The 27,987-nt window shown below is 38.5% G+C and overlaps 4 protein-coding genes and 1 non-coding gene across 5 annotated transcripts in view; all 5 read left to right on the forward strand.

Moving 5' to 3' along the window:
* The first annotated feature begins 3,308 nt into the window (after positions 1-3,308).
* LOC105398258 (ankyrin-3) lies at positions 3,309-9,531 on the forward strand. The gene is made up of 9 exons (XM_038121731.2): positions 3,309-3,465; positions 4,812-4,934; positions 5,808-5,962; positions 6,320-6,452; positions 6,954-7,136; positions 7,521-7,626; positions 7,933-8,165; positions 8,453-8,602; positions 8,995-9,531. Exons 1-9 carry the CDS (start codon positions 3,442-3,444, stop codon positions 9,313-9,315), a joined length of 1,428 nt encoding a protein of 475 aa, XP_037977659.2. The 5' UTR covers positions 3,309-3,441; the 3' UTR covers positions 9,316-9,531.
* A 2,426-nt stretch (positions 9,532-11,957) lies between these two features.
* Positions 11,958-12,199, forward strand: LOC105398259. Its single transcript, XR_007268092.1, has 2 exons — positions 11,958-12,003; positions 12,102-12,199. It is a non-coding gene; the product is annotated as an uncharacterized LOC105398259 (transcript).
* A 5,224-nt stretch (positions 12,200-17,423) lies between these two features.
* Positions 17,424-25,118, forward strand: LOC125488466. The gene is made up of 4 exons (XM_038121469.2): positions 17,424-17,585; positions 18,053-18,225; positions 18,605-18,771; positions 24,795-25,118. Exons 1-4 carry the CDS (start codon positions 17,438-17,440, stop codon positions 24,994-24,996), a joined length of 690 nt encoding a protein of 229 aa, XP_037977397.2. The 5' UTR covers positions 17,424-17,437; the 3' UTR covers positions 24,997-25,118.
* Positions 22,726-24,378, forward strand: LOC105398301 (leucine-rich repeat-containing protein 34). The gene has a single exon (XM_011553191.3). The coding sequence runs from the start codon at positions 22,869-22,871 to the stop codon at positions 24,297-24,299; it is 1,431 nt and encodes a 476-aa protein (XP_011551493.3). The 5' UTR covers positions 22,726-22,868; the 3' UTR covers positions 24,300-24,378.
* Positions 25,119-25,611: 493 nt separating the features above from the next.
* The window catches only part of LOC105383208 (GTPase-activating protein CdGAPr), an 89,380-nt gene continuing 87,004 nt past the window's right edge, over positions 25,612-27,987 (forward strand). Inside the window, exon 1 of the mRNA XM_048632056.1 lies at positions 25,612-26,017. The gene's annotated coding sequence lies outside the window, so the exon portion shown is untranslated. The remainder of the gene's footprint in view (positions 26,018-27,987) is intronic.

A 27,987-nucleotide genomic window follows, 5' to 3' on the forward strand; every position in this document is an offset into this window, starting at 1 on the left:
TAGTCGAAATTCGGCTAGGAGGACATTATTACTTATTTTATTAGGAAAACTTAAACTAGTTAAAACTTAATATTACTAATTTGCATAACGGCCATGTAGTAGTTATAGTTATCGCATATGGTGGAATTCAGATCCATTGGACTCTTGTATTGGCTCAAAAGACTTGATGAGGTTTCACTAGCGCCATCTACCTTAATCTCTTATTCGCTCCATCCAAAGGTTGTCTGGCAGAGATCGCTTTTAGTGATAGGACCGCCTTTTGTACCCTAATTAGGTTCATCATCTTTAGCCTATAGCAGTCCACTGCTGGACGTAGGCCTCTCCCAAAGCACGCCACTGGATGTGATATTTAGCTTTCCGCATCCAAATTAAGTTACAACTTGTATATTTTATTATTCTTTTGGGGTGTACAAATAAAGAGTATTCTATTCTATAATCGGTTTTTGTCTATGGTGGAAAATTCTTCATTGAAAATCCCAACAAGTTACTGTGACTGGTTGGGAATTTTTATTTTCATAGTCCCAACTAGTTACAGTGTTACAGTTGTATGTGACACGTTGGGAATGAAGGAAAAGGGTGTCTCAACGAGTAACAGAGTGTGGACTGATGGGAATTTTGAACATAAAATTCCCAACGAGTAACAGTGTGACTGGTTGAGGTGTGACTGGCTGGGAACAAAGGTTTTAATGGACGATTATTGCCTCGCACACCGTTGCGCTGGTGGACAGGCAACTATTACTTACTCTATGGGACAGGCAGCCTGGGAAACCCGACAGTAAGATGTTGTCAAACTGCAAGAAGGGTCTGGCTTGGCTTAACGACTGCTACCGAAGCAGCAACCGGGACCGACGTCTTAACGTGCCGTTCGAAGCAAGGAAACGCCCAGAAAACAAGCCATAAATCGGTCATACTTAATTATCAGCTACGATCACTGAAGTTAGCTCGACCACGGACCCTTCGGATTTATGAGATTTATTAAAGAAACATAGGTACTTAAACATAAATTTCCCCAGTGATGTTTTATTTGGCTTGCTTATACACAGACCGGAGTCAAGGACAGGGTTTAACCACCGCTTCGGGACATCGTACTTATTTATAAATAGCCGCCATCTTTAAAACTGACAGACATATTGGATTTACAGTTTTTACTTCCGACTCTTTCTAAATTTATTTGTTTACATTGGATGTTTATGATTTAACTATGTGATTATGACTATGATTAGATAATAGTTTTAAAGATTTGTAACTTACTATCTTAACTAATTTACTTGAATAGTTAATTTAGCGACTTGAACATGGGATTAAATTAAATAAACATAAACTGAGCGTGCCCAGAGGCACAATTTTAGGTCCGCTTTTATTTGTATTGTAGGTAAATGTTTAACAATTTAATCCTGATGACGGATTACTTATCTTTAGTTACATCTATCATCAGCATAGCAAAAACTGAAAATTCCAAAAAAATAAAAGCGAAGAGAAGATGTTTGTAGAGAGATAAAGCCATAAGTCTCCCTTTCTTGATATGTACTTCTGAATTAAAATATCGTCCGCAGCTCCACTCACTTTACATTCACATAACATACTTAGGTAATATTATTATCAAGTATACTTACAGCATTATTTGATTGATATCCAAAACACTACACTACCGTCTTATCACCATGCCAAAATTAGCAACTATCCCTGTCTTTCTGAATGAGATTGAAGAGTGTCGACATATGGATCGGCAGACCGAATTGATTGAGACTTCCCGTATTGGTTATTTCAAATATTACGATTTCGGAGCCAAATATAATATACCAACGTACTTATTTACTAACCTATCTGTGCTTAGGGATAACTATTGATTGGTTGAAGAGGTGCCATCTGGGAAGATTCAACAATATATTACCTAGGACTCATTATGTAAAATCTAATGTAAGTATACTAAAACTGATACAAAATACAAACATCTAAGCTTACTTAGCGCATTAGGCCCCGGACCTAAGGTTAACACCCGCCACTGTATGTCATACCTTTTAAAGTTGGCAAGCAGCAAGGCATCCCTTAGGGCCGGAAGCTTTTCTACCAGTCAACATTAGGTACATATTGTGTATGAAGTGTTTCCTTCTGTATTCACCACAGTATCAAACACTAATCCATCGTCATCAACCTATATCAGTCTACTGCTGAACGTAGGCCTCTCCCAAAACACTAAACGCTAATCCAGCTATACTTAGTGTTTATCACCGACACACGCACAGAAGAATACATCAGGCACTATTGCTACTGAGCTTTAGCCTAAGACGAACCAAGGTGTTTTACCATACAAGGAGCGGTAGGCAGATGCAAAAATTGGCATAGCGTGCCCAGGTGATGTCCAAATTGATCGTCACTTGTCAACACCAGCCTTGCACGGGCGTTGACCTTACGATAATTCGGGCAATCGTCAGTCAGGGTCACACTGGGGTTGCCTGCCCTAGATTATTTATATGGATTGGTCTACGCTAGTACGATGTACATACCTACGTAGGTATTACATTTTTATCAGGAGGAAATTCCTACAAAATACACTCGTAAGCAACGAAAAAGCTTCAATGACTTTTCTGTGTCCAAATGATGACCAAATATTAGTTAGTTAACTAGTAGGTAAATGATGACGTCAACCGCTTACGCTAGGCCTTCAATCCAAAGCGATAATAGAATAGACTACACTAAAGGTATGACTTCATCAACAGTTGAACCTGGCACTCTCGAAGGAGAGACTCATCAAAATTGTCACAGCTATTTTAAAAATAACAGACGCACGAAACTTTTCAGTATCACGTCTTAGTACAGCCAGCAAAAAAGGGCAAAAAAGCAAAAACTGTGACACCTCACGAGTGATGAGTACTTAGGTGGTATGAAAAATACTAACATCAATTCATAGTACCTATTTAGATTTCTTAGATCTTTAACCCAGGTTCCCTATAATAAGATATGCGTCCCTGGATCAAAATGTTTGCCCTTTTTGGTTGACTGTAACTGCAACTAAGTAAGCACATAAACTTTTTCACACTAAATTAAAGTTAGGTTTAAGTCTACGGAGATCTTGTAAGTACCTCATTAAATGGTTTTGGGATCACAGTTGGCAAAACGAATCGAACTAGGTAACTAGGTATCTCTAATTAAATCAATCAAACCTAAAAATATCCAGCCAAGTGACCATCATAGCATTTAAAACTGCGTTATACTTTTACTAACACGCGTATGGAAAACAAAATTAACTACGTAAGTACCTGCGACACAATTTAGTATAAAAACAGACGATGAAAGCAAATAACTATCATTTGATTCCGAAGTGTGGCACAGGGAAGTTTGAAATAGAAAAATCGCGTAGTATTTAGTGTTTTCTAAATTTCTCGTGATATCCGATAAATATTGAAGAAGTGTGTGAACTAAGCACCCAAACATCTGTAGAAAATGGACAATTTGATTCACGACGAGGTGGGTTGAAATTATAGGATTAGTGTTAAGTGTACCCCCCGGAGATATGCACTAGGCCAGCGTGGCGGACTACCTAGGGCTAAAACATTTCCTTCATTGGAAGGAGACCCGAGCCCCAGCAGTGGGGATAGGATGAGATGTGATGATGACCTCGCGCAGACAAAACAGTATTAAAAAATATATAAGTAAGTACTTACTTAAAATATAAATTTTTACTTCCCTTACCCTTACTTCCATGGTGTTCAATGATGTGTGATGTTTGTTATATACATAACTATGAATAAATAGCTTAAAATTTACCAGTATTTACTGCTAAATCAACTCTTCCCCTCGTGTTTGCGATAATAAACAAAAATCAAGTAGGTACACTTTCCTGAAAGAAATACATAAAACATTTATTTGTAGCGGCGCTCAGCAGGCCAATCACCGGCCTTGACTGAAAGCGGGGTATTCTTTGTTTCCAAATATATTTCTGGCCAAACAAACAAATCGTTTGCGGTGTGTATGTTGTTATCCCAGAGAGGCGAGAGGTATGTCTCATTGTTTTAATACTGCATTCAATAATGTTTATCAATGTAGGTACCGATACCTGTAAAGTATCTAATAGGCATAACAATTATTATAAAAATTCAATGTTAGTGAAAGTCATGGTGGAAGTAGGTATATAATCTTAAAAAAGTCCCCGTTGTTAACTAGAGCTAGGGTTGGCCCCCGTGCCCTATAGGTAGTACCTACCTCTTGTAGAATTCTTGATTCAGGAATTCTTTACTGAAGTGCTTCCTGATAATGTATCACAAGGAAACATAGCACACGTGGTTTCCAAACAAAACATTCAATTATCGTGTCACAACTTCACAAGCGAGACTCGGGGGCATCACAATAAATTGGCGCGAATATATTCGAGCTCAACGTTTTGGACGTCCGCCATTTTTAGTTCGTTCAGAAACCGTGTGTGAAATTGCACGTGATAGCGACCTGCTGCGGAGGCTATTAATTAATCAACCGATTCAAACGATATAAAATCAATCGGCAGTCGGCAGTAATCGTCACCGTATATTTTGTATTTAATAATATGTAGGTTTCTAATAATATACGTTATACTTAAATCCTTTCGCTAACTGTAGGTACTTATAGAATAAGTCGACAATAATTATTTCCACGTTGTCGTTGTAGTGGTTTGATGGTTTCCGATTAGCCACTTAGGGTGAGGATAGACGAGTCTGGCCCATGGAAGTAATAAGTACTTACGTAAGTTCTTATTATTTCCATGGTCTGGTCTCACCCTTATTTTATCTCAAGCCATAAGCAAAAAACTCATAAATCATTATGCTACAATGTTGTTCCAGGAGCAAGCAGCCATGCCTTCGGAAATGGTGTCTCCGAAGTCGCTGCAGCGCGAGCTGGCCGACTCCATCATCCGCATGGTGCCGCTCGACGAGATCCGGATACTGCTGGCGTGCGGGGCGAAGGTAATCAGATGAAAATACAGATAAAATGTTTAGATTAGTATTCCACCGCTTTGCTCGTTAATTCTCAGAATAATAACTAAATCCTGTTCACACAGAGCAAGGAGATTGACAACCTCTTTGCTCTGTGTGTGTGAGTTTTTCCCCAGTGTTGTCATACTGAAATCTCAGGACAATTTTATGGGATTTTCCAATAAAAATGCATACTTCTGTATATGGGTTTTATAAACTTTTGTTTTCATATTATTTACGGTTATGGTTACTTACTATAAAATTTATAACTAACTGACGAACATGATAATGTCTTCTGACCGCTTATTATAACGTAAGTAATATCAATTGTGCATACCTAGTAGGTATCCAGACATAGTCTGAATTGGCTATTGTTTTAAATTCTAATTATAGAATCTAAAATATTGATGTTATCGTATCGGATATTGGCTTGGTTTTCATTGTTATTATACAACATCTATTTTCGTAATGCTGTAACAATACCTACCAAGTAGATAAGACACATAGATAAATAATAAAGCAGAGACATAACTATAAATTTTGTACCCAAGAAGTATAGTTAGGCACATATATTTTTTAAATCTATATTTGAGCTCATATTTAGACAACTCAGAAGGGCTAGCATGTGGCGCAATAGTTTTGCATCGCGCTCACTCATATCGCGCAGCCTCAAGAGATTTTGTACCATCTTAATTGCGCCCCGTGCTAGCCCTACAGATCCATTTTATTAGGTGACACAAATGATAAAACTATGGGTAAGAACCTATGCAATTTTTTTTAGATACATGTATATATATACATGTATATATATAACACATATTATTCTGCCGCCTGCACCTAACCTAACCCCCCTTTTCTCCTCAGGTGAACGAGCCAGTAACCCAAGGCCTGCGCCCGCTGCACTACGCCGTCTGGCAGCGGCACCTGGAGGCCACGCGGCTGCTGCTCGTGCGCGGGTGCGACGTGAACGCGCGCGACGACTGCGGGTACAGCGCGCTGCACCTGTCCGCCGAGCACGGGTGAGCTGTTGTAATTGTTGCTCCGGTTTCCGTCGTTGGATAATTAATTACCTAATCACCCACTGTCCACTGCTAGACATAAGAAGGTGCATGAGCTGTCACGAAATCGAAGGCGTGGCACAGGACCGGTCAGAGTGGAAATCTACACTTCGAGTCCTATGTTCCTGATTAGTAGGGATACCAGGACCTGATGATGATGATGACGTATACGTTTATCAATATCGAAAACAATAAAATTACAATAGGAACCCAGTGGGGTACCATCACCGAACATTAGCAATCTGGCGTAACTTTGGTGTGTGTTCTAGGTACCTTTGTTCATAATTTAAACTTACAGCCCCTTTTTTTCCTGCACAGTTACACGGAGCTGGTGAAGCTGCTGCTGCAGAGCGGCGCGGCAGTGGACTACCGGCCCGACACCGGCGAGCAGTTCCCGCGCACCACGCTGTGCGACGAGCCGCTGCGACTGGCCATCAGGAACAAGCATTATGTGAGTTCATGTGTAACATTAAGTGGAAGTTGGACGGAAATAAGTGCCAGAGAACCGATGATAGGTAAATGAGTTCGAATGGAGATAATCAACAGAAAAAATGGCTTGCGACGTCCTCCGCCCTATTATTAGTGGCTTGATGAGGACATAGTGTGGGGTTCTTAAGGAGGGGTCTATAATTATGTCTTGTATTTTACACAGCAATTCATTCATGGTAGATTATGACTTTTGACAAGTACCTAATTCTAATATTCTACGTCGAAAAAATAAACGATTTCATTTCATTTCATTCAAGGTTTCTTCAAGCATCGAGAAATTCCATCTCAAGCCTAGTTGGCCATCACGCCCACACAAAAACACTATGTGATAATTATTCAGCAAGACCAGAGATTTATTATTAGTTATTTCTTAAGTATCGGGCAATTTGAGGATTTCTGAGAATCTGATATGTAAATTCCTGTAGGAAATGTGAGTAATAAACCATATTTGTGTCCATTCCAGGAAGAAGCCCGCCTCCTACTAGAGCACGGGGCGGACCCCAACAAGCGCTACTTCTTCGGCTCGGAGATCAACCTGGTCTCCGACCCTGAGTACCTGGAGCTGCTGCTGACCTTCGGCGCCAACCCCGACTCCAGGGACCGCGCCGGCATGACGCCGCTCATGAAGGCTGCCAGACAACGGAAGGTGATTATAAACAGAGCTATTATTCCAAACCTATTCATATTTAGTTCACAAGAGCACCACACCCACTTTAATAAATTATGATGATACTGAGGAAAGGTCATATAGATCTGCATTAAATAAGCGTAGGTGGGGTAGGTAAACAAATTCTCTAGTCTAGACAGTGGAGGCCTCGTACAGTCCAATGGGATAGGCCCTTTGCACGCTGACGATTTAGGTAGCTAATTGGATGTAGAAGGTGGTAGAATGTTGAAATTTCGGAGAGGCCTATGTCCAACAAACAATACCTGAAACTGATGTTATTTACAAAATTACCTAGGTATATTATGTTGCTTGTTATACATACCAATAGACCTAAGTAGTATCTAATGTAGTCATCACCCCCAGGGCATGGACGCGGTGGTGACGCTGATCAGCTACGGCGCGGACGTGAACGCGATGGCGGACGCCAGGAACGACTTCCGCACTGTGCTGCACTACGCTGTGTTGTCTGGTTAGAACAAACATGATTATAATCCATTGACATCTTCTGACTCTCTAAGTCTCCACGGTGTTACTCTTCCTGAAGTTAAAAGTTATTAATTTTTGGTTACCGTGTCTAGAAAAGAGTTTAGGAAAGATTAGCTAGTCAGATTAGTTTCTGGTTGCCGACTACCCCAATGTTTATATAAATATACCGAGATATATTAGATGCATCATTCGAAGAGACATCTTATTGAACTTAGTCATATGAATGAAGCAAATAAGCGGCTAGACTGTCTGCAAAACTTCTAAATCGAATCAAAATATTTTTCCCCAGGAAACGAGGACGTAGTCAACTTGCTCATCAAGCAAGGAGCCCGTCTCAACTACGACTGTCCAGATCTGTCCAAGCCGAGTCCCCTAGACCTGGCTATCTTGAAGGGAGACGTGCCGATAGTCCAGCTGTTGCTGAGAGCCGGAGCGCAGGTCAACGCGTCGAGCTCTGTGATTGGTTCCCCGCTGCACGTGGCCTGCTCGGATAACATTACTAATAGGAAGGAAATTGTTCAGGTTGGTGGAGATTTTAAGGACCTTCATAGATACATAAAGCTGGAATGAGTATATAAAGGTTGAAGATAGTTAAATTGGTCTCTTCCAAGGAGCTATCATCACCCTAACCATCTACACAACGGCTGACTGTACAGCGACGTTTGATGACTAAGTTCTCCCAAATAATTTTCTATGAGCGCTTTCAAAGAGCCATCATCATCGTCAACCATCAATTATCCACGGCTTTCCACACCAATACTCCTCTGTCTCGAATCCTTCTAATAAAAAAACTTCTTCCAAACCCCCAGATCCTACTAGAGAGCGGAGCCGACCCAAACCTTAAGGTGTACAACGTGGAGGACGCGGCGCAGCTGAGGCCCGCGCTCGCCGAGTACCTCGCCAGCAACCCGGAGCCGCAGCCCGACATTGTGAGGCTGCTGTTGAGGAATGGAGCCAGGGTATGTAGCTTAGAAGAAGGATTACATTTATGATGATTTACATTGTGTGTGCGGAAATTCGGATGGTTTCTGCTTTGTATGCCTTCAAGAGGAAACAAAACAGATGCTTTTCTGTTCCCTCTAAATATCTTACTAGAGCTAGAGCAATAAGGTTGATGTGTGATGACCATAGGATAACAAGTAATGACTCTGTGTAGATCTGAAGGCCCAGCACGGGGCTCAAAACGCTCATGTCAAGGCGTGGAGCGTGTGAACGCCATGCAAAACTTTTGTCACGTCTCTTGACGTGCGCGTCTTTCACTCCGTGCTAGGCGGTCTAGGATGAATATTATACCTAGTATGGATATTTCAAATAAAACGGTAGTTGATAAGAATTTGTATATTGTTCGCAGGTAATAATGAAAACTCAGTTCCGTGACCCTGACGGCATCCTCAACCACCTGCAGAACGTCACGCTGGACGAAAACGAGCACATCTTCTACTTGCTTCTAGAAGCTGCTGAAGCGTTCGACCTTTGCATGATAAAAAGAAACCACACTCTTAATGCCACGCAGAAACAGGCATTAATCGACAGAGCTAAAACCCCTCTTTCCTTGCTCGCTCAAGTTAGAATCCACATGCGACGCTTTTTTGGCAACCATTTAGTTGAAATGGTGCCTAAATTCGATATTCCGACTACCCTGCACCACTATCTGCTATTTGACTACAGTTAAGGGGATTTGTGGTTTTGAAGCTGGTATTATTAAATTTGTAATGGCTTTATGGGAAATTTCCTTTGCCTGTTGCACTGTTGTTTTAAAATGGTGCAGGGTTGCCAGTATTGATAAGTCTGATTTTCTTGGGTAAAAGTATGACTTTTTAAGTACCTACTATAATTTTAAGTTTTTTTTTTTACTTTGACGGTCTATAAAGTGTACTATAATACTATTGAAAGTAAATCTTAAAAATTATCTTTACATTTTTAACCGACTTCGAACATAGGACGATGTTCTCCATTCGTCTGTATATGTATTTTTTTTTCCGCTGAGTAAATTGATGCTGGCTATAAGGTGTGACAAACGTATCCTTGCTACTCTTTTTTTTATCCAGTTTGTGATTTATGTAGGTACGGTTAGCTGCATAAGTTGTTATACACTTCTACCTTGTCAAACTGACGAACCGTCAATGCTTCAATGAATGGATAGGCGGTTTTTAAGATTGACAAGGTTCAAATGTGTATAGCTACTTATGCAGCTGACTGTACAATGTGTCAGCGGAAATCGACTAAGGGCGGATTCGACCAACGTCGAGTAACTTTTTACTCACGAGTAAAGTACTAGTTACTCGCGAGTAAGCAGATTTTGCATTCTACCAAACCTGAAACCAAGATAAGTAGCTTATCCCAAGAATAAAATGTTATACCGCCAAAATTGACCGTGTAACGAGCTTATCCGAGAGTAATTTTGTAATGGCGGCAGCACATCAGCTGATTAGAAAACCGTCATAATGACATATAAACACATCTGTCAAAACATAAACAAAAGTACGTTTAAGGGCAAAGTCTCAGAATAACAACAGCGAATAAAATATTAAAACATAAACAATTTCATACTTTTATAATCCATTCAAACTAAGTTGGCATGTCATTTCTATTGCATGCTTTGAAACGCAGCTATTTTTATTTTAGTTGCATTACAGTTTCGTTCCTCGTTCATTCAATTTAATCATGGTATAACTTGGTAGAATGCAAATGTACTTATCCTGGATATTTACTCGCGTATAAATTTTATTCCGGTATAGTTATTCTCGTGTAACGTGATGTTTGGACGAATTCACCCTAAGTATACGAGTTTGTGTTTTTTTTTATAGCTACCGCCGTATTTTCATGGCATAAGTACTTATATGTATTATTATGTAGTCATTTAAGCAAAATTATTTTACAGATGAAAAAGTTCTTATATTATAGGACACGTTTATGTATATGTATTTGATTACCGACCGATTGGCGTAGTGGTTAGTGACCCTGACTACTGAGCCGAAGGTCCCGGGTTCGATTCCCGGCTGGGGCAGATATTTGTTTAAACACAGATATTTGTTCTCGGGTCTTGGATGTGCCCCTAAAATGGTAATAGGCCCGCCCCTATTACATTGGGACTAACATAACACTCTGGCAAAAAGTGGGTGCAGCAATGCACCTCTGCCTACCCCGCAAGGGAGTACATTGGTACAAGGCGTGAGTGTGTGTGTGTATTTGATTACCTACTTTAATCACAACTGTAACAACCAACGGGTCCTCAAAGATGACTCTCACTTCAGCCACCCACTTTTCTTAGAGTATTATTAATATATATACCTATATACCTACCCAACAGGGTGAAATTTTATCAGTGATGTTCCTATTCTGTATTATAAATAGGGCTTAAAGCGAACCGATTACCAATCACGATTATTTAGATATTTTATTAGTTTTCACGATGTTTTCTGACATTATTAGAACACTGGTAGAAATTTCAGACACTTTATTCATTGTATTGTGATGCCTTCTTGTCGTAGGTAGGTACGACATAAACTTGAACATTATGTTAAAGTTGTAGAATTTATGATCTGACAAACGTACCTAGAAACCAATATAAATAAATAATTATGTTCCTAGCCGTGTGGGCTTCTGGTCTCTATGTACTAACTAAATCTGATTACTTGTATGTGATATTAATGTGATTATTTGTGATACATTATTATATTACTCACTTTTATGGCAATGTAACGAACATTTTAAACTTCTCAAAGTTATGTAACTTTTAATAAAAAGTATTCATCATTATATTTGTGTGAAATTAAACGGGATTTCATTTTAAAATAATTATTCCACCTTTCTAAAATGTAATGTATGCCCTTGTTAATATACTACAGCTGTCCTACTAGTTACCACCGAACCGTTAGGTGGTACGCTACCAGAGGTAGAATAAATTATCATCATCATTTTGCACTGCCGGTAGGTATTAGTCGTATCTATCATACCTATATGGTATATAATTTATGTCTGCTGCTGGATCCTTTGTCTATAGTACATTCCTAGGGCAAAGATAAAAACTGATAGAAAATGATGCTACCTCAATTTATTTCTGAAAATAACTGATTGAATAATATTAATTCATTTTACATAAAATATAAAAAAAGAGCCAAAAATATTTTTTTTCCTTGATTTGGTAAAAAATATATCGAAGTCTGGCAACATTAGAAAAAGCTGAAATCGTCGTGACTTGTCAAAATCAAAATTATATTGATCCGTCTCAGAAAATAAACAAGTTTCACCAGTAAAGTTTGCAGTTCTTCGTCAAATACACCAACAATGACCGACAAAGCTAAGGTGGACCTCGGCCTTCTGGAGGAGGACGACGAATTTGAAGAATTCCCCGCCGAAAGTGAGTAAAATGATCAGACAAAATCGCAAAGTCAGTGTCGCGAAATTTTACGTCTGTAAACTATTGATTTGTAATGCTGTTTCTTTCCCTCCTTACAGACTGGGGCACTGAGGATGCTGATGATGAAGATGTCTCCGTTTGGGAGGACAACTGGGAGGACGACATCGTCCAGGATGATTTCAACCAACAATTGAGGTTAGGATCTGTTTTTCTTGTAACATATTCCGGATGTTGAAGTATTTCGTAGTTTTTAGTGATTATTTTCAATACATTGCGACATTATGCTGTTAGACAGACTTAAAACTGTAATTGTTGGCGAAAACTCTGTGATTTTATACATTTAAACTTGCAAGACAAAGGAAACTTCACATAAATTAGCTCTACCAGTCTACATTAGATGATTAATGGTTACAAAATGTATGAAAGGAGGTATATTTATGTCATACCTAGTAGGTGCTACCAAATGGTCCGTCTGTCTTCCGTTTTTAGGACAATCACAAAGAACTAAAGTTGCCTGCGCTCATCTAAAAGTAATATTATACTAATTTGATGTTTTCTTTTTCTTCCAGGCAGCAATTGGAGAAGCTTAAGGACATGAGCAAGGCCGGTTAGAGTGCACACTCATTATCTCACATTACATATCTATCCCTACATGTATTAGTAGAATAACCCCTTCAATAAACTAACTTAAAAAGTCAAACTCCTTGTTTTTATTGAACATACCACACTATTTTACATTGCATTTCAATAGTCCAGTTTGCCAGTTAGATTGCGTTCCCAGAAGGCCAACCATACTCCTGTTACGAGACAAGCATAATATTATGAATAGCATAGAGTGAGGAAAAACTCACATTAACATTCGGTATACTTAACTTATATGCCTCTTACTCAGTCAGAGGGGAACCATAAGGCTAGACTAGACCAACTGAGAAATTTTCTTATGAATTCATTATGTTAAAACCTAAAATGATAATAATAAAAACCTGATCAGTATTATTGCTGAAGGGTAATCAAAGATCCTTTATTTTTGTTATTTGTAACTAAATAAAACTTTTTATTTTCTCTTTCAGTCAACAAGTGACACAGGGGCGAGGAAAGTGTTAGAAATGTTGGGGCTAGGATAATAAAATTAGAAAAAATAAAGAAGATAAGTTAATATTATTACATGTTTTATTTTATATTAGGTTAACATCATATTATAAAAGTAAAGTTTAAGAGCGGTGGTAGCTCAGATGGGTAAGCGCCAGCTTCTCACGCAAGAGATGCGGGTTCGAATCCCGGCGCCATAGACTAATTAGTCTATGCCGGCGCTGACATGTACCAATGAGTTCTTTTAACTTAAGTACAATGTATACCATCGCTCTTACGGTGAAGGGAAACATCGTGAAGAAAACTTGCATATCTATGAAATGAAATGTATTTATTTGCATGATTAAGATTAGATTTAGCACATCTAGATATGTGAACCCACCAACCCGCAGTGGACCAGCGTGGTGGGAAATGGACCAAGCTTAGGAAGGCAGTTTTGACCGTGGCGGTATGCACAAAGGTTCCACTCGAGAGAGCCAGGTAACCAGGTAACCTACACCCCACAGAGAATAGAATAGTAAAGTACCTTTGTACGTTGTTTTTGTGATTAGTAAAGGTACTTTGAGTGAGAACGCGATTATGGCTCCCCTAGCGTTAAGTAGCGAAACTAAATAATTAAATCAGACAAATAAGTTTAGAAAACATTATGGAAATTCAGAAATTACTTTAGCCAGATCATAACATGGTCATATAATGTACTAATATTTTATTAATTCATATGTTTTCCTTGAATTTCAATCTCTTCCATTAAAAATAATACGTTTCTTGCGCCCCTAGCGGTCAGTAGCGGAACTAACCTAACGGATATAACACCAACTGAATTTTCAGGCACCTCTAGCTGTAAATTAATCAAACCGGTCTCAGCTCTTCAGAAGCTTTACCTAGTCTGATATCTCGCACCTGTTAAGGCTGCTTTTCCAGTGATATGCGAGGACGCCAAGCTAGGAATGTGTTTTTAACAACAAATATATGCATTTACTTTTTTGTAGGTCCTACTTACAGTGAGAGAAGGTCCTTTTTACTCAGCATCCAGAGTACGAGTTAACACCTAACTACAGTCCAATTATAAAGTCATGACAATAAAGAGTGCGATTTTGCTAACACTTTTTATCATTGTCAGTTAATTTACTTACATTTAACATACGTTTTAAAAATAAAATACCGATTGATAATGGCTTTTCCACGGATTTGTCCTTAAATAAATATAATAGTTCCATTAAATACGGTCTTTAAAAATTAGTTAGGACCCACTTCCGTTTTCAGGACTTTATAGTTTGACGGTAGTTACATTAGGCTAGATGAAGGTTTTTCAAAATCATTCTAGGGTATGTTGTTTGGCGTGTCCGGATTAACGGGGCATAATTTATATATAAAATAAATACAATACAATACTCTTTATTTGCACCAAAGGAAATAATATAAAAAATAACTTATATAAAATTAAAAAAAACAGAACAAAGAAGCGGCCTTATTGCTTAAAGCAATCTCTGCCAGACAACCTTAGGATGGAAGAGATAATATGAACATATTTTGAGGTAGCTGTGGTGCAAATGTATAGGTACCTACTACTCGAAAATAAAATAGATACCTATACCTATTTATTTAAAACTATGCCTTTAAGATTCACCCCTAACATACCCCATATAGCACTTCTCTTGTGGAAAAGCGGGCTTAGCTCATCTTTCGGATGCATCGAATACCAACCTATATCCAAGGAAATCAGGAAAACCCTCCCTCATCCCCACTGATACGATCCAGAATTCTGTGGCATTTGTCGATGGGTAGATTAAAGACTTCTATTATGAATTGGGGTAGACGCAAATGCGCCAAAATTGAAAGCGGAAACCGGGGAAAATTACCACCGAGGGTTTCCCTCATCTCGCCTAATCTTTATTGCCCGAAACTCGTTTCGCATAACTCGTATGGTCTAAACTTTTTTGGTCGAATCATCCCTTTGCCAAATCTTATGTGGTCTAAGGCTCGTTTCGTCTAAAACTCTTTTGGCACAATCTTGAAACATCTAAGTCTCGTTTGCTCAAATTGATTTTCAAATCGGTAATCTTGTTTCTCCTTATATTAAGTTATTAAATGATATATTAAGTAGTATTAGTGACGTCTATAAATTCTTATTTTAATATTATTTTATGTACCTAACCAGTAAAGCCATACGATAAATAAATAAATAAGTAGTACATATACAAATTGTGGTATCCTTTTCTTAAATTCCGAAAATCACGATATAAAATGATCACAATATCGAAAGTCCAAGACCATTATAGTTATTACAAACGTCATTAAAACTCCATAGGATCGAAATCTAAAGATAGAAGGTGTTAGGTGCACATATTCGTCAAAAGCAAAGCGGAGCGCAGCGAAGCGGAGCGGAGCGTTTCCCACATAGCGGCCACAATACAAGGCACCACTTAGCGCTATGTAGGTGCGGAGACGTTTCGTTAAAGTGAAAGCCAAACGAATATTATTACTTTGTATACCTAGCCATTGCATTATTAGGCTATTCAAGATTTGACCAAAGCATTGTTAGGCTAAACAAGATTATACGAAATAACTTTTTACTAAACGAGATTTATGCCATACGATTTTCGGCGAAACGAGACTTTGACCAAACGTTACTATGCAATACGAGATTAGGCAAATAAATCTTAGGCCAAAAAAGGTAGAACCTACCAGGGTTCCGCTCATCTGGCATAATCTTTATTGACCAAAACTCATTTCGCATAACTCGTATGGTCTAAACTTTTTTGGCCGAACCATCACTTTGCCAAGACTTATGTGGCATAAGGCTCGTTTCGTCTAAAACTCTTTAGGCACAATCTTTAAACACCTAAGTTTCGTTTGCTCAAATTTATGTTCGTCTATACCTATGTATAATCTTGTTTCTCCTAATGTTATCTTAATAAATAATATATTAAGTATGTAGTAAATGTACAAATTGTGGTATTTTTCTCCTACATCCCGAAAATCACGATATTGTACGAGTATGATCAAAAAATCGAAAGTTAACGACCAATATAATTATTACAAACCCCATGAGATCGAAACCTAATAATAGGTGCGACGACGAGCAAAGCGAGGAGGAGCGTGTTAGGTGCACATGTTCATCAAAACCAAAGCGGAGCGCAGCGAAGCGGAGCGGAGCGTTTTCCAAACAGCGGAAACAATACAAGGCACCAGTTTGCGCTATGTAGGGAGACGCTCCGTCAAAGTTAAAGCCAAACGAATATTATTACATTATTACTTTGTATAAACCTATGCCATAGCATTATTAGGCTATTCAAGATTTGGCCATACCATTATTAGGCTAAACAATGTTATGCGAAATAACTTTTTACTAAACGAGATTTATGCCATACGATTTTCGGCGTAACGAGACTTTGACCAAACGTTACTATGCAATACGAGATTAGGCAAAAAAATCTTATGCCAAAAAAGGTAGAACCGATTTACCAACATGAGTTGGTAAATGTAAGGATTTATGAAAATGGGTAATTTATATGGGTTATGGGTAGTTATGGGATATTTTATTTTATATAACTATGTTTTTTCTTTATATGGGATCGCATTTTGAGCGACAATTTGCTTGCTTAGGCACTGCATTGCGTCGCGCCATCTCAAATGTTTTACAATATCTATCTCCCTTATGGCAGCGACGACGACGCACCAATGCGGCCTCACCCTAGGCCTAGGCCCCGTCTACCTTACTTTACATTAGATGTCTCTGGACGAGATAAGTGAATTGTTTGCAAGGCTCCCCAGGAATCCTCCGTCTCAACCGCAGTCAGTCCAGATCACACCGCGAAGTGGGAAAGTCCTCGGAAAATCCAAAAAACTTCGGAAGGAAATTTTGTAAGTAATTTTTTAGTTAATCTAGGTAGGATTATTTTATAGTTAAAAAAACGATAAAAGGGAGGGAGGGCTTATATTTTCCTGTTATTTAGTTAGATCGATTTTTAGAGAGGAGGCATTTTTTAGATCCATTTATAATAAACACTGACATTAAACAAACCACGGCTAGAAGTTGGTCATAAACTTAAAAAAGTGTCAAGTCAGATTCGTCGCAGAACTATGCCGAATCGAGTGTGGCGTCGTTTCGAAGCAGTCCGACGGTCGAGGAGTTGGCAGCAGATAATGATCAAATAATGTTAAGTACTGAAGAAATCATTCATAATTTTCTTGGCCTCAAAAAAGGGGCAACTTATATTAACACCCTTATTTCTTTTCGATTAAAAGTATAACTCCGAAACTTAAAAAAAAACCTTAACTCTCTACTTTTTCTATCAGCTGCTCTAATTAAAAAGTACCAGGACATCATAAACCTCGCAGAGCCATGCCGACCCGAGTGTGGCGTCGCTTCGAGGCAGCCCGAGGATCCCTCAAGCTGAGGGTCGAAGAGTTGGCTGCGGAGCGGTACGATGAAGCGGTGGCGATGCTGCTGAAGCACTTTACTGCTGACGAGCCACCGTGCAAGCATATTGGTGAGTTTTGTGCATTGATGTTTCCTTCAACATTGCATTAGGAGCAGGGTGGTTATTAAGTAGATACGGAAGTAAGTATCAGGACAGGACAATTGGGAAATCATTGTAATCAGAGAAAAACTTTATTATTTACCCATATTTAGGTAGGCATTCTTAAAGCTAGAGTGGCCGGTACACTGCCGCTTTTCCGACCTTCTCGGTTTCAATTCCCGTCCGGGGAAGATAACTATTTAGGCACCATGACGCTGAATTTTCTTACCTTTTCTGTATCACGTTTCGGTCTTCTTTTTTCTAGCCCTTTATCGTTGTTTAGGGTTAACTTTCTGCGTTATGCTTGTATAATATGCTTCATGTCACGCCATTTTTCCTACGCCAGAATTCACTTTACCTATATAGTCGTCTACGCAATCCAGCCACGATCATCTTATTTATGCCTCCGTATTCTAACCCTCTCTCCCCCTACCCAGAGGTCCACAAGCACCCCGCAGCCCTAGCCGCACTCGAGCGGCTGTGGCGCGGCGCGCTGGCGCAGGGCGTGTCGGTGGCGTGCGTGGTGGATGATGATGCAGAGGCTCCGGAGCTGGTGGGAGTCAACGTGCTCGCTGTGGCTGGACGGGAGGACAAGGATGAGGTGTTTCAGGTTAGTACCTAGACATAGAGGAAGCTACACTCGCAAGTCGCAAGCAATGAAAAATTTCCAGTTCCAGCCTGTTGCTTGCTCTGTAAGTACCTACGGATATATGGTTTACTCTTCCACAATAAAACAGCTGGACCAAGTTCATATAACTTGGTATGTATTTAGTAAGCTGACACCCTAATTACCACAAGAAAATCTTTCACAGCCTCTACCTTGACTACCTTCCCCAACGGGCCTATTTGATAAATCATAAATCTGAAAAAATCGCTTACAGGGATAAGACCTAAATTTTTGTACCTATGTGTTTGTAGTTAAGTAAGCTTTGTAAATTCTGTTCTTGTATGTGTAAAATTAAAGAATACCTATTCTATCTATCTAACAGTCGGACGACCCGGTCTGGGCGGCTCTATACGGCGCAGTGGACCTGGTCTCCCGTTCCGTGGACATCTGCCAGCACTTCGCGGTGCAGCGCTACCTGACGGCGTTCGGGCTGGTGGTGGCGCCGCAGTACAGGGGCATGGCGGTGGGCAAGGAGATACTGCTGGCCAGGTGAGCTGGTCTAAGCGAAAAGTCGTGAAATACTCACGATTTCTTTAGGGTGGCCTATTGAACTGATTGACTGATTTGTTTGTGGGCTACGAATAACTGTTCATAGTATGTGGGTAGGTAGGTAGGTTACATTATTATTTTCCGTCAACCCTAGAAAAATATTAATCAACCCACGTTGATTTGTCACCATCACCATGGAACTTTATCAAAATTAGAGCTATTCAATCTGCTGCCGGTTCCCCTCATCTCGCCTAATCTTTATTGCCCGAAACTCGTTTCGCATAACTCGTATGGACTAAACTTTTTTGGTCGAATCATCCCTTTGCCAAACCTTATGTGGTCTAAGGCTCGTTTCGTCTAAAACTCTTTTGGCACTATCTTGAAACATCTAAGTCTCGTTTGCTCAAACTGATTTTCAAATCGGTAATCTTGTTTCTCCTTATATTAAGGGCCCGTACAGGGTGACGTGCCGCGCAGTGACACGCACACATGTAAGTTTGCACAGTGGGTCGATAAACTTTTACTCGCCAACTTTATTGACAATTATGTTCAAGTACATTTTGGGTGATTTTAGGTTAAGTATAATTCTTACTTACACTGGTAGGCACCAGGAAAGAGTAGAAATTAATAGGGGTGCCACTTTACTCTATACTCGGAACCCGATTAGCTTTCTCAAACAAATGTGGTAGGTATTTACTTGTAGAAAGGTAACTAAAAGTATTAAAGTGTAGATAATAAGTTTCGGGCATCCTCCAGCCAACTGAACCCCGACGACAAAGCAAAGTAAATACATAGTGTCGCAAAAGGGCTATACTAAGCCAAAAGGGGATGACTCAAGGGGTCATTCTGAACAACTTTTGTTCTACAAGATTTGCAAATTCGCAAAAAAAAATATTCGTTTTCCATGGTAAAAAGTCACATGTCCAACAAAGTTTCTATGAAAAAGGTTTTTTTTTGTTAATTTCCAAAACTCGTAGAGCAAAAGTTCAGAATGACCCCCTGTCTTACTCCTTTTTACCCGACTGCCGAAGGAGGAGGGTAATGTTTTTTGATTGTATGTATGTATATATGTATGTTTGTCTGTTTATGTTTATTTTATAACACAGAAAGCCGCCATAGATATTTGTATGAAGATTTGAGGGAAAAAAATTGCTCAAGTTTGGGATTAATTTACACAAAATAAGTGTGTGTTTATTAAAAAACAAGGTATTTAGCGCCTAGTCCAAGCCTTTAACTTTATAATATGATAAAAATCATATGAAAATTCTTTATAATTACGACACAGTTGTTACAATACGGGAGTGTGATTGACTGGTTTTTCTTGATATCCTGAAATTAATTTACAGTTATCCATAATCATTTACTTAAATTCGAATGATTCAGCACCTAGCTAGACTCTTCAACTACCTGTGTGATTTTTTTCAAGGCTGTAGAGCATCATTTACTACATAATTCTATGACAATGCCAACCCTCGATTCCCTATTGCAGACCCTTAAGTAATTAAATAATATATTAAGTTACAAGATAAGATACAAATTGTGGTATTCTTTTCTTAAATTCCGAAAATCACGATATAAAATGATCACAATATCGAAAGTCCAAGACCATTCTAGTTATTACAAACTTCATAGGATCGAAATCTAAAGATAGGTGCGACGACGAGCAAAGCGAGGAGGAGCGTGTTAGGTGCACATATTCGTCAAAAGCAAAGCGGAGCGCAGCGAAGCGGAGCGGAGCGTTTCCCACATAGCGAAAACAATACAAGGCACCACTTTGCGCTATGTAGGTACGGAGACGTTCCTTTAAAGTGAAAGCCAAACGAATATTATTACTTTGTATACCTAGCCATTGCATTATTAGGTTATTCAAGATTTGACCAAAGCATTGGTAGGCTAAACAAGATTATACGAAATAACTTTTTACTAAACGAGATTTATGCCATACGATTTTCGGCGAAACGAGACTTTGACCAAACGTTACTATGCAATACGAGATTAGGCAAATAAATCTTAGGCCAAAAAAGGTAGAACCATCTGCTGCACTTTTACATGAAAATGATACGTTGTTTTATTTGATTTTATTCATACATAAGTGCACCACTTATTGCCTAATGAAATAGAAATTTACCTAATATTTATAAGGTTACAACTAAGTACCTACCATAGAATAACAAGTACAGTTAGTAATTCTATGGTACCTACTTAGTTATCTATAATGTTAAATTATCCATAAATCGTTTTTCACTCGAAATATTCATTCACAATCGGTGTTCGTGTGTATTCCGGTATTTGCCGGGAATCGTAGGAATTTTTCTCATTATGATCGCGCGATGGCGAACGGCGTCCCACTTGAGAATTTCATTATTACGGAGTGCCAGGCATGCGACGCCATTTGTACGATAAATTATATTGGTGATCTACTTCTACTTAGTATGATAGGAAGTCGATTAAAATTATCAAATAAGAGAAGTTATTAGAGATTTATGTAGTTTAAATATTTTATTTTTAAGTTGTAATTACTTACAGTTATACGTTGTAAAATGGGTGGTGGTTCAGAACTTTTTCAATAGTTAAGTACTTACTTAAATACTTTGTTAATACCTATAGGTAGTTAGGTACCTAGGTAGATACGTGTATCTGTACATAATAATAATATAAAATAAGAACGTGATTGATTGGGCATCAACGCACAGCCCAAACGGCTCAAGCTACAATCATGAAAATTGGCACGTAGATTCCTTAAAATTCAAATTCAAATTCAAATGGTTTAATCGACGTAAAATTTTACAATTATTTGTCGATAGTCATCTACCACCATTTCACAAAGGCCCCGTCATTGAGAAGGAAAGAAATGGCGAAAGAAACTCTTCGAGCATCTTTTCAACTTTTTCCTTATATATCTATTACAATTTTTACTTATATCTAGTACCTACAATTTTACTTAAGTACCTATATCCATTTCATTTTTTCAATAGCCTTAGCTGAGGTGGACAAGACCACGCGTTTTTGTCGTTTAAATAATCATTTATACTATAGTAAGCTTTACTACATAATGTAGCTTTAACATAATTCTTAAATTCTTGCTCAGTAAGGTTTATTGCTTCATTTGATAATTTATTATAAAAACGTATACAGTTCCCCATGAATGATGTGAATTTGAATTTGAATTAGGTAATAAAGGGTGGGTAGGTAGGTGAGCACTTGAAAAGTATTTTCAGAAACTCCACCCCTAAAGGGGTAAAATAGGGGATGATGTTTACTGTATGAAAGTATGAAAGTGTTTAGTTAAACGAGGAATTCCCACGGGAAAACTTTTTATGGCGAAGCAAAGCTCGCGGGAACAGCTACTTTTTCATAAAGTGTACTTAACTCTAGTATATTTAGGTCTATGGTATTTTCCATCCCGGATAAACGCAGAAGGACATTAATGTTTAATCAGTTCTTGAGGCGTCTGGAGTTGAAATTGCATCGCACCTACTTAATAGATTGCGGATTTGTAATAGCGTTTCCTCCTCCCTTATTGAAAAAGTTGAAGTAGCTAGTTTCTCAAAACTGAAATTTAGTTAGTTAGTTCTTGCTAAAAAGAAAGCTATGAGTAACTACTCACTCTTAATCGTTTCTTATTTGTCCTACAGAGTATGTTGTTTACTTATAGTTGTAGAGTTCGATTCTTTGACAAAATTACTCTTTTCTCACTGAACACGCGATGCGATGATGATAATGATGATATTGTACACTTACAACAAAGGCTGTAAACCTAATAAAAAAAACTAAAATATCAGAATAATAACTCCATCCCTAGAAATAAGGCGGGCCGTTCTTATTCTGAGTTTTAAATACAAACTTCAAAATAATAACAGCCTCCACATCCACATACAAACTTGTCCCTTGTCTGCTTGTCTGTTCTGTCTGTGGTAAAGCACTATTTATATTTATGTGTTGTCAAATCACAGTTTCAATCACTTTTCAATAATTACATAGGTACACTTTATTTACAATATTATCTATTTGTAAAAACCATTTAAGATCGCATATACTTATATCCGCCTTTTGGCAAAGATCAAAGTGTTAAACAAACATCATAAAATAAACACAATATGAGTGTTTGCGCTGCAACCTGCAAAAAACTAAATCGGCCACCGCCACGCTTGTTCCCGCGGAAAAAACAGAAAAGATGCATTTGCGACCCAATAGCGCAAGTAAAGAAAATAACTGGACAACCCGAACCATTGCCAGTCACTGAAATAAACCAAATACGACTGTCCTTGTTTACCGAACGCAACTCAGATGGCACTAGGTACTTGGTCTTAAGAGGACGAGACCTAGAAGCCAAATACCACCAGAGAATTAAAGATACAGATATAAAAGCTATATGTCTATACATTCGTGAATGCCCACAGAGAATAACAAAGTTGGATTTATGCTACAACCAAATAACTGATGCGGGTTTCTTTAAACTGCTAAAAAAGCTGTTAGTAAAAAGCAGATCTAGTATTAACAACTTGAATATCATGAATAATAAGTTAACAGAGCTTTCAATGGAGTATTTAGCAAGGTATGCGTACTATGTCAATCTGAAATACTTAAGAGTTAACGGCAATCCTATTGGAACAAAGGGAGGCGAGTATTTTGCAGATTTCCTCAGAATAAACAAGACATTGGAGTACGCAGACGTCGGCCAATCAGGGCAGACCTTGGCCAGTGTTGCCGCAATCGCCTCAGCATTGCACATTGATCATGGTGCGAATACTACTTTAAAAGTATTCGATTTGAGCAGAGTCGATCCTTTGTTCAATCGATACAACCTCGAATCTAAATGGCTTGCGTACCATATGGAATTGCTTTTGGTAAACAATTCTTCAATAGTCGAGTTGCATTTGCAGAAGAATGAACTGATAGGCCACGATATGGAGTTCCTGGTGAGAGGTTTGCGGCAGAATTCCACCCTTCTGTACCTGGATTTAGGGTACAATCGAATCGGAGAATACGGGGCAGAGCAGCTAGGGTCGTACTTGGCTGAAAAACCGGAACTTTTACTGCTAAACCTAGCAGGAAACGGGATAAAGGACACGGGTGCCAGGGCCTTAAGTTTCGGCTTACCATTTTCAAAAGTACGAGCGCTAGACATATCGGCCAACAAAATTACTGACACTGGACTAATGGATTTACTGTACACAATCAAAAAGCCTTACTACATGAGGTTTTTGAATATTTGGGGTAACAAATTCGGTGCAGAAACCTGTGGTTTGATCCAGAGAATGCTGGACAGCTGCGCACTTTTCCAGCATACCCTGGACGTTAAAATATATGAGGTGGATGGTATTTTATATGCAGCGTATTACCCCAACCCAGCTGACAGGAACAAACATCTGTATTACTGTGAACTCGAGTACGCCACGGCTCAGCCTATTTACCACATTAAAAGGAATGTCATTGCTGAGAAGAAATCGTTTAAAGTGGACTGCAAGCACAGGAAGAAGCTGGATAAGACCAGTCGGAATGCTTTGACAGATTATTACACGTTTTGATTTTATAAGTTTCATGTTTGCTAGTACTTATAAATTCTTTATGGCATGTTTTGGGATATAATACTTATTGTGGCTGTGATTTTTACATTTATCTTCTAAAGTAGTTATTAATTAAATAAATAATGAAATAACTATAAAGGTTTTTAGTATACTTAAATAAACTTTTACTAGGTTTAAGTCACATTCTTTAACAAAACAATAATTTAAACTATTAAATGAATAAAATAAAAAGTTACTCGTAATATTTTTATATTTACGAAAAAAAACGGGGGGCGTCGCCGACGCCGACGGTTCTATTTATTTATTTATTGTAATAAATTAACGAGTACTAAAGCATAATGACGAGGCCCTAGTGATTGGTGCATTCTTGGGCCAACAAGACGCAGCGCACCAATGGGGCTTCACCTCAACCTCACCCTTATTCTGAACACCAGGTCTACAGCTCAGAATAATAACGAAAAATTTTACCACAGCCAATTTTCCTATCTTTTTCAGGATTCCTTTGTGCAAGGCACTGGACATCAAGGTTACAGCCACGGTGTTCACTGCTGCGGCATCACAATCGGTTGCTGCTAAGGCAGGTTTCATCACCCTATTCGAGATATCCTACGAAGAATTAGCTAAACGGGGATTCGTTTTTCCTGGTGTTGAGAAATCAACTCGCTACTCTAAGCTCATGGCTTTAGTAATAGAATAAAGGAGGGAAAAAATGGGGCGGCCAATATCTTTCGGTTCGTATTAGATGGAAAACTGTTTTGGTTGCTGTTTAATTTTAACTGTGATAATTACTGATTTTTCTGTGATATATTAATTTATTATTTTAAATTATTTTAAAAGAATCTAGTCATGCTTGTCCTAGATAATTAATATTTATTGGAGCTCTGAACATTAAATTTAATCTTTTTTGAGTTAAGATAAACCGTGCGTTAAAATATACCACATATTATAAGGAAGAATAACTTACGTTACGTTATCTACCTACCTTTACCTACCTACACGACGATTATAGCCTATTTAATTTGTAGGTATCATTTTGTGGGTCGAATGTATTGTCAAAGTATCTAAAAGCTTGTTTTAATTAAAAATATTAATAAAAATTGGCAGTTTCTATTTATTTTAGCTCTAATTATTCACCTTTGCAGACTTCTACTAGAAACATACAACTTGACTAGAGTAGAGTTATTTTATTGAACGCTCTCTAGCGATACACAAATGAACTATGTTGTAGTTCCATCTAGCGGCGAGTAGCAGAACCAATGTGTCACAGATTATATTAAAAACCGGAATCTGTCAAAAGTGGAAAACGCAACAGAAAAAAATAGTTGTTTGACGGATGGCGTTCGGTGCGTACATTCGTAGCGTTTGTCGAGTTATTTTTTAATAATTTCAGTGAAAACTGCAAAGTTATAGCTTAAAATGTGTGTGAAACCGAATTCGTGCTGTGCGGATTCTTCATCCGAGGGAACAATGAGAATATAGGTCGATAATTGTTGGAAACACAAACATTCATTCGAAGTGATCACTCAATAATTGTTTGTTTTCTTTTTACATCCTGTTTTATTGAATTTCGTTTCAATTTGTGGCGTTAACATCCTGTCCTGTGCTTTGTTAGTGCAACGATGACCCAACTATGCTAGTTGAGTGATTTAGTTCAAGCTTATGGTGGTGAAAACAAGTGAACATCTGGATTACCCTTGTACACCACAGGAAAGCTGAAGGTATGTGCAAAATTCTTTATACATTATGTTTATAACTTTACTAAAATTTACCTTACAGAGAAACTGTTTAGAATTATTCCTGAAGATACACAAAAGCAGTATCTTTGAGTGTCATATCAACTGCACCTCATCTCACTCTAAACTGGGCCCTGAGTGCATTGACTTATGTAATACTAGCGTAACGACAGGGCCAGCCTCTCAAGACTATGGCACCCTTGCGCTGGCCCTAAAATATCATTTATCCTAACTAATATTATAAGTGTCTGTCTGTCTGTTACTCTGTCACGCCTAAACAACTGAACGGATTTGAATGAAATTTAGTATACATATGGTCTAGACCCTGAGAAAGAACATAGGCTATTTTTTATTCCGGAATTCCCATAAGAAAACTTTTTAAGGCGAAGCGAAGCTCGCGGGAACAGCTAGTATGTCATAATTTCTTTGAATTGGAGCCAGCCCAGCAACACGTTCTACCTTCCTTCCTCTTGGAATCATTGCCTGAGTGCGAGTTTTTACATGGTTTGAGAAACGGGGAGTAATGGAAAATTGATTTGTATGGTCCGGGAAGAGCCGCCACCTAGAAGTCAGTAGTAAGTAGCTGCACAAGGTCATACCATAAAATTGAGTGTTAGGATTCACTGCTAGATCGGCAATGAAGAACCTTAACTAAGGGCCCTGGCTTTTCCTCTCATCATCATCATCATCAGCCAATAATCATCCACTGCTGGACATAAGCCTCTCCCAAGGAGCGCCACAACACTCGGTCCTCGGCCTTCCTCATCCAGCCACTACCCGCCACCAGCCTAAGGTGCAAAGATTTCCTCTCATGAGGTGACAAACCATAATTTAGCCTAGTGTTTGTCATCAACATGCTGAGAAAAAATACCCATCTGTCCAAGACTCGGAGACTAGAGAAATGTAATTATAAAAACAGATGAATGTGCTAACTGGTGACTAATCCAACTTTCCTAATTATCTCTGAATTTAGGTGAAATCTAGATGCTTAGAGCTTTTTAGCACTTTCACTTGTTTAGAGTCTTAATAGTTGGTTAGTAGCACACTCATATTTCTCAAAACTGAGCAGTTTTACATTAATTGTTAATTAAATTACTCACTTGCTAATTAAGTTAACAAAGTGTCCAATTTAATTATCATTGTATGTATTATTAGTTAATTAGACTGTAGTGATTATTAACTTCACTTTTTAATTTTTAACCCACTTTAATTTAAAAGTGTGCTTTTTATACATATGAGTTTGTGCAGCTCTTTTTTTTTAATAACCTATAAACATTAGCTTCTCCTAATATACAGGGTGTTCCATAAGGCATAAGTTACAAAACTTGTACTTTTTCCAAGAACAAAAGTTGCATAGAATAATATATGAAATGACGGGAGGGTTCTTTCGAACATTCCATAACAAATTTCAAATTTCGCAATCTCCAGTAAAATTCACATGTCTCTGAATATAAAATACAGCAAGGACCTCAATCCACATTCTTTAATAATTTGTCAGTAGCGAGCTCAGTAAACGTCTGGCTTTATCTATGTTGTAGTCAAACTATCAATTAACACTAATTAGGATAATGACCAGCCGTACTTTAAACATTTCGACCTCTAGCCACATTGTAATGGAATGGCATATGAAGCTGTGCGTATGTTTTTTTTTTTAACTCCCACCGAAAAAAGATATAAACAAAAAACAAACACTCACGCCTTGTACTAATGTACTCCCTTGCGGGGTAGGCAGAGGTGCATTGCTGCAGCCACTTTTCGCCAGTGTTATGATAGTCCCAATGTAATAGGGGGCGGGCCTATTGCCATTTTACGGGCACATCCAAGACCCGAGAACAAATATCTGTGTTTAAACAAATATCTGCCCCAGCCGGGAATCGAACCCGGGAGCTTCGGCTCAGTAGTCAGGGCCACTAACCACTACGCCATTCGGTCGTCCAAGAAAAAAGATATAGGTA

This window comes from Plutella xylostella, chromosome 30 (genome assembly GCF_932276165.1).
Source record: "Plutella xylostella chromosome 30, ilPluXylo3.1, whole genome shotgun sequence".
Classification (NCBI taxonomy): domain Eukaryota; kingdom Metazoa; phylum Arthropoda; class Insecta; order Lepidoptera; family Plutellidae; genus Plutella; species Plutella xylostella.